This window comes from Lethenteron reissneri, chromosome 19 (genome assembly GCF_015708825.2).
Source record: "Lethenteron reissneri isolate LAM-NWPU_2019-01 chromosome 19, ASM1570882v1, whole genome shotgun sequence".
Lineage (NCBI taxonomy): Eukaryota > Metazoa > Chordata > Hyperoartia > Petromyzontiformes > Petromyzontidae > Lethenteron > Lethenteron reissneri.
The window spans coordinates 12,401,080-12,408,594 of NC_083797.1; the positions used below are offsets into that span (position 1 = coordinate 12,401,080).

The following is a 7,515-nucleotide window of genomic DNA, read 5'->3' on the forward strand; positions in this document are numbered from 1 at the left end:
CTAACGTATGCGGAAAATTCTTCCAAGTACATGCAGCGAACACAGCACGAGGCCAGCGCGCGTGGGACGTGCAGATATTCTTAACGATCTTCACGCCGCCTTGTCAGCACACATACGCTTAAAAAGTCAGAGTATGATTTAGTTAAATATATGTGTGGATATCCACAGTGTATCCTGCATAGAAACCTCACCCAACCATTTAATGGGAGTGTGCGCATTAGATACTGCACACCGTACAACACACAGACAAGTCACACCAGTGCGATTGTGGCCATGCAACCGGAACTATGGACCATATGGTACATCCATAGAGACATCGAGACTTGTAGAGATGCAAAGAGACCGATAGAGATACATAGAGACCCATAAACACTCTTAGGGATACATAGAAACCCAGAGATTTCCATAGAGACCTATAGAGACACACAGAGATACATGGAAACTCATAGATATACTGAAGAGACCCATAGACTTTACATGCACTCATAGAGACACATTAAAAAGAAGCCAGAGTGCAATTGTGGCTATGGAACCGAAACTATTGACCATTCATTGAACATAATTAAACAGCACCTGTGTAAATGTCAAGATGTGCAGACCGTCATCATGTCTTAAATGACGGCACATTTAAAATATACTCACGTGGCGCTGTGTCCTGGGTGGACACAGCGTATATCTACGAGATTAAAAATCAAGTTGAAACTACATTTATCAGTGCTGTAGTTCTGTGACTGCAGCGGTGTTAAACGGCACGGCGCCCGAAGAGCCATCGTGAGCCCACTTTGAAAAGGAAAATGCAGAGGTGGCTGGGGGATCTGAGACGCTGAGATCGTGGGTCTGCGTCTTTGTTTCGGCCACCTGTGATTAAACCGGGTTCTCAGGTCGCGTGAGTTGATGCTCACAGAACTGGCAGGACAATTCTGTTCATGAAATATTGGTGAGTGTGCGGGTGGCTACGCGGAGGGGAGATGCTCACAACAAACCCATCACGTTAAATTTGGTTCTGCCCCCTTAATTTGGCTTAATTCCAGCTCCTTGATTAGTACGCTTATTCGTTTGTCTGTCACGTGACGAACATGACTCCCCGCGGCACAGTGGGTGGATCAGAGGTCACTGGAATGCGTACTCGGAGGTAGCTCTGTGATATCCACTTTCCACGGGCCATTCTGTCGCGTGAAGGGTCCGCACGCCGGACGGCCTGAAACACGCGGCCTCGGCGCGAAATGACAGGACAAGGTCCCTTCCTTTGTTGGGTCGCCTTCTTCCCGTGAGCGGCTCGGAAGTTTCATGACGCGACTCGCGACGGTCTGCGCGTCTGATGCGAGTCCCCCCGTGGCGTTGTCTCTGCAGCCAGGTGGGGTTTGCTGACAATGCGGCGACGCTCGGGCTGGTGTCAGGACTCTTCACCTCCATGTGGTGTCTGGGGTAACGTCATGTCGCTCCTGCCTGCTGCTTGCCTCCCCGGCACCACCCCACCCCTCGCCCCCCGTCGTAAAGAACGGTCCTCGCACAATAACGGCGTCGTGCCGCGATTTACAGCTCAATATCGTTGCTCACGGTGCCTCCTAAAGGTCACGTAACGGCGCGTTTGGCGTCCGCGCTATTCCCACGTGGTGCCGTCGCTAATTTGGATTGGGGCGGTCGTTGGCACGTGGTGTCTGAGTGATAGTTGTCTCAAGATCGAATGTTTTTTTTCGGGAGAGGATGGAATTGCACCCCTGAATCGGCGGGAACTGTTTGCGGAACTTCTTTCGCACCGTACGTGGCCATCTGTTTCGGTCACACATTCTCGGCCAGTGTGCGTGTGGCTGAGCGGGAGCAAATGCTCTGAGCAGTCGCAGACGCGGTTCGGTGGTTGCTGAAGCTCGGCGAGTTGGTGCAGTGGAGGGGTGTAGGAAGTGAATCACCCTGCTCTGTTAATGGAAATATCTGGGTCTGTCACGTGATGTTGTGCCATCACGACTTCATATGGGTACGAGTGCACCTATTCTGGCACAAGTGCATTGACAATGGGATGACTGCTCTATGCGAATGGTGGTTGTTGATGTATGTGTGATTGTACATTTGTGGGAAGCCCAGGGACCCGGGGTTTGATTCCCGCTCACGTCCAACACCGGTGACGATTATCTAAATGGTACTGGGCCTCTCCTAGGTCTACTCCGTCTCAAATGAGTACCTGGTGCGATGTGTAAACGTTGCCACTGGGGAGACAAAGGCTGCCGGGCGTTGTTCTGGTCTTCGCAGGTGCTGCTCGCTAGCAGCACTTGCCCCACAGTCTTTGAAGGCTACACGGGGGATCTTTGTCTTTGTGCGCGCTGCAGGGAGTGCGTGGGGCCCGTGTTCGGAGGGCTCATCCTGCGGGTGCTGCCCTTTGCATGGGCCGCCTCGGTGCAGGGCGGCTTCCTCTTCGTCGTGGTGCGAACCTCCCCCCCACCCACCCAGAGGGGCCCCCCGCCCCCCCTCCCTACCCCGCTCACACCCCCTCAGTGGGCCCCCGCTCACACCCTCCCACCCCACTCGCACCCTCCTCCCTTCTCAAGGGCCCCACCCACTCAGAATTCCCCGGTGAGCCCCCCACTCACACCCCCCTCCGAGGGGGGCCCCCGCTCACATCCCACCCCCTTGGGGGAAGAGGGGGGGGGGCCGTGTTGCCCCCCGGACTGAAGCTCGTCACGGCGCAGGGTAGTGAAGAGAATCGTCGCAGGAACGATTTGGCTCCCGCTCACGATTATACCAGACAGGTGGCACTTTGTATTGACACAATTCTATAATGATTGTCACAACAATACGATGCTCATAATAATAATACCTAGAGTCGAAATGCGGCTGCATCTAAAGATGCTGTACAGAAATGCAGGACGTCCGCTGTGGGGAAGAAGCCATGAAATCGGCCCGCATGCAGTTGGACGGTGAACTGAATTGCCACGGAGGCTCTAATGACCAATATTATCCATGAAGGATCGCGTAAATATCAATGTGTCGTTAAACCCGCGACCACCTAACTCAGCCACTTAGTAAGGTTTGTCACGTAAACAAAACATGCCAATTAGTTACTACTTCAGCACACCGGTGTGTTGGAAAGTAAATCCACAACATTTACAATTCGAGTACGACGTTTTGCCGGTAATTACAACCAGCTTCATCAGGGGATGGCCATAGTGTATCCTGCTGGGCGGACAGAAAGTTTTTGTTTGCGTAACGAATTCAATTGCCGCACCAGGAGATCAAATCAGCGCAACCTCTGTATTGCATGGGCAGGCTGGTTTAGCGACACGTTTATATTTCTGCGATCCTAACCCCCCAAAAACCACGATTATTATTTAATGCCATACCGTGAGAGATGATAACGACTTGAGGTGGAGGGGGGCCAGGGGGGGGGCAGGCTTAATTCAGCAGTGGAGAGATTCACGGTTGCTGCTGCTGATGATTTTGTCGTGGGTATCATTTGAACGCATGTGGTGTGTGGTGTGAAACTCTTTTCTTTTGCAGGCTGTGGTTATGCTTATTTTCAGCCTGAGAAGCTACTGCTCCACAGATGAAAGGTATTCATGCGCCGAACCAATTTGCTAAGTTTATTAACTGGCCTGCTTCTGAAGTGGCATCTGAATATGGCCAACATATTAAACTTCATCGTATATATATATTTTTTCTACAATAACATTTTCGCTCAAAGGAAATTTAATTTGAAATATCCTCCTTCAAAATAGAGCCCATGCAACGATTTCAGCCCTGAAGCTAATTCCAAAATATTCCAACCGTCGGTGTCTTGTTATAAACGCAGCTGTGTCTGCTTGAGATGAGTCAGGCCCTTTGAGGTTCATCAACGTAATCCTCCATCACTTTCACCCACACTCCTGGAGGCCGGTGTGTGCGTGTGTGTGTGTTTAATAACCTTTTCGATGTAACACACACAACAGCATTTCCCACAAATGCAGCCCTGACATATAGCGAAGGGGATACCTGTACAATGTTCCCACATCTGTGCACCCTGCCTTCACTGACACGCGCTGACTAGCTCTGTGAAGTATGCACGTAAGTTGAACTTCTTTTGCACCGTATGTAAAAGAAGTTCAGCATACATACATCGCCTCGCTGATCAGTGCGGGTCGGTGAAGGCAGGGTGCATAGTTGTGGGAACATAGTTTAGGAATTCCCACCCCCCCCCCCTCGCTATGTCAGGGGTGAGTGGGTAAAATTAGCAGAGGATGACGTTGATGAACCTCCACGACGACCTCCACGGAGTGGGAAGGCCCCCAACTGGCAGTGGACCGACGAAAGGGCTGTCGGCGTACAACGGTGGTGGTGATGATGATGACGATGATCATTCTTTCTATGGCTGATAATGGTGTGGATCAACAGCTGTACAGGGATACCTCGCTTAGCGCTCAAGCTGCGTTCCTGGTGATATGAAGGGGGTCATTATATAACTATATATATGGGGATGCGTATATGAGGGCTTCATTGGCGTATCGGTAATACCACTAATAATATTAAGATAATTTAACAAGTAAAAACATATATAATATCAATAAGTATTATGTACTGTACTCACAAGTGCAATCTACTTTACTCCTACAATGTAAGACGAGGTTAGGGACGAGGTTGCGTGAGCTGTTGTGCTCCCAATCCGGCTCTTAGTGATGCCCTCAGTCGACATTTCTGTGGTGAGGTTTCTTTTAAGTGGAGCCAGAGTGAGACTCTATCCTGGTCTAGCGATTTCTTACCTGGCTAAACAAACGCATTGTAATAATATTGGGGAAAAAAACTTAAAATGTGGATTTAAAAAAATGTAATCGCTACCATGAATCGTGATAACCCAAATAGGGGGGATGGGGTTTGGTTGGCTCACAGCTTACATTACTCGTTGGCTGAGTGAATGATGGGTCCAGGTTTCCTCAGCCAGCACTGCTGTATGTTCTCACTTAAAAGCACTTTGGCTACGTACGGTGCGATAGAAGTTCAACAAACATTTTAGATAATTTGATTTCATGTTTTTCTTCTCCGGGACAAAGAGCGCCATCACAAATTAGAGTTCTACGGGATATGCGCTAAGCGAGGTCTGCCTGTAAATTTGCATTCAGGTGGTTGAGCCAGACGACTGCGTCGTCAAGAGTCGTGGAGTGGTGTGATCCACGCCTCCTCCTTCGTAATTGTGAATCGGGCGTTGACTTGTTAGACGTTCAACGGTTCTGTTCTGGGTGGTGACCACAATCGCCGCACACTGCCGGATAATTTTTTTATTTTCCATAATTAATATCAATATTACGATGATGATAACAACGATTATGATTGTTAACCACTAAGTTGTACGTATGTATGTTGAACTTCTTTCGAATTGTACGGAGACAACCGTGCTAAACACAAAAAGCAGTTCTAAAGAGATGAGTTTTCAACCTAAATGAAAAGTACATAGCTCCGGTGGCTTTCTAATATCGGGAGGAAGAGCGTTCCAGACGGCCGCAGAAGGGCATCTGAAAGCGCGCGATGCGAACTTGCTCGCGTTGTCATCCACAGGGAGCGGCAGGAAGTCTCCGAGCCGGAGGAGTGCACGATCATATCTCCGGACACCATTTGCTATGGGTCGACGAGACACCTCGTGGTCCCTGCCATCAACGACGCCAAGCTTCACGTCGATTTCTCCTCGGGCCTCAGCCCACTCGCCGCATCGTTGGCCGAGAGTGTTGCACGGACGCCCGCGTAAACACGGACACCCACGCTGCGTTGATGGAACAATGAGAATAAATGAGTAGCTGATTTTTATTGGTGTCACCAGTTGATTTGCATACACACATACATGTATGTTGAACTTCTTTCGCACTGTACGTAGCCAACTGTGCTAATCGGAGGTGTGACAGATCAGTATGCATCACGATCTGTCATTATTTCACCATTATCGATAAATACAGAGGAGGCTAACCTTCAAGGAATCTCGGATAATGAATTGTTAATGAGTCATGGATGGTCGTCCACCACTGCATATCTAACAGTAGTCATGAATAATAAGTTATACTGTGTGTACATAAAAAACATTGCTCTGTAACTTTTGTTGCCTTGCGTTGTGGCATGCAAATGTAATGCTAAGGGATGACAAGTAAAACTCTCTGGAACATTTCAATTTGTCTGGCAATTGTAATGCACATCAAACCACGATGGCTCGTATTTGTCTCCAGACATAGCCGTGGCTGGACGCTGGCCGCGGCCTGCACCACCCATCGCCCTGATCATCACCACCCGGTGGGGTTGGGGTGGGGAAAAAATGGGAGTCGCTGAACTTTAACCTCCCCTGGACGCAGAGGCCACCTTGCACCATGCTAACCTGTGCTGCAGACATCAGAGTCCAGCTGCATTGTAAACATCTCCTTGACACTGAGATAGGAAGAAAAAGTTTCACCCATGCTGGCTCAAGCAACCGATCACAGTTGTTGGCGTACGTCCCTGTCAAAGCATCTGACCAACGTTTCTTATAAACGGTCATAAAATTTCGCCCATGACCAACATAGCTCATAATGCACTGATCTGATCAATGTTGTGTGCCATGCCCTTCCAAAGGTTCACAACGTGGCCCGTGGTCTGGTCCACATCGCTAAGGTCACGTGCCGCCGAGTCTCCGCTTGGATCGTTGGTGACAGAATCCACCACGGATGCTGCGGGTCATTCGTATCGGGGTGCGCCCTTGTTTTTGACATTGGTCTTATCCAACGGGGGTGGGGTCCACGGTCGGATCGGTGATGACATTTAATGGAGACGTGGCTGTTTATGCCAAAGTTGTCGCTGTTGTTCTTTTGGCGTCAAAACTCTGAACGTTCGGGCCCTTTCGCCATATTCCAGAAGGGGTGGCCTCAATGTTTTGGTGATAATCAATTCGCCATTGCGCTCCAGTGAGTGTCGATGATGCGTTCTGTCATAGCCGGGATACCGTAGAGCAGGCCTCTGCGGTGGATTTCGAGCCGCTGAATTTGCAATGAACTGCCGACTCCTACGCGTGAAGACCAGGCACCGTTACGCCGACGCAACCTCTGGCCTGACAGCGATACACAATGCAAACATCTGAGCGCAGCAGTGTTCCACATTGCTCATCAAGTCACCTGGGGTCGAATGAGCGATGGACAGCGCACGACACTGTTGCCTGCACCGATCCAGTCGTGGAAGTTCCTCATTACTCTGGCAGGAATGGGCTCGTCTCTACCGGACAACTATCGTTTGACGTTCCACTAAGTGGTTCTCACCGGGTGATTGGTTTTGTTTACAGTTTGAAAGCCACGATTAATGAATTGACCTCCTGTGGTTTTTGTTTTGAATGCGGTGACTCCTCCACCGGCCTCACAGTGTTTAGTCTTCATGTCCAGGGAGGCATTTGCCGCGTGACGAACGCTCTGTAGCTCTTTGCACGTGTGTCTTTCACAGCATCCTAGCTTATTTTTTTGCCACGAATCCCCTGTAGCTTGCAGCCGAAATAAGCACAACCAATTTAATGGTAACTTCACAATTTATTCACGGGCAATTTTCATATTTTGC

At 49.7% G+C, this 7,515-nt stretch overlaps 1 protein-coding gene across 1 annotated transcript in view; it reads left to right on the forward strand.

The window, feature by feature from the left end:
• The window catches only part of LOC133344281 (MFS-type transporter SLC18B1-like), a 104,707-nt gene extending 98,592 nt beyond the window's left edge, over window positions 1-6,115 (forward strand). Inside the window, exons 13-16 of the mRNA XM_061554370.1 lie at window positions 1,351-1,425; window positions 2,322-2,415; window positions 3,490-3,542; window positions 5,515-6,115. Coding sequence (XP_061410354.1) covers window positions 1,351-1,425; window positions 2,322-2,415; window positions 3,490-3,542; window positions 5,515-5,701 — 409 coding nt within the window. The 3' untranslated portion in view covers window positions 5,702-6,115. The remainder of the gene's footprint in view (window positions 1-1,350; window positions 1,426-2,321; window positions 2,416-3,489; window positions 3,543-5,514) is intronic.
• The last annotated feature ends 1,400 nt before the right edge of the window (window positions 6,116-7,515 follow it).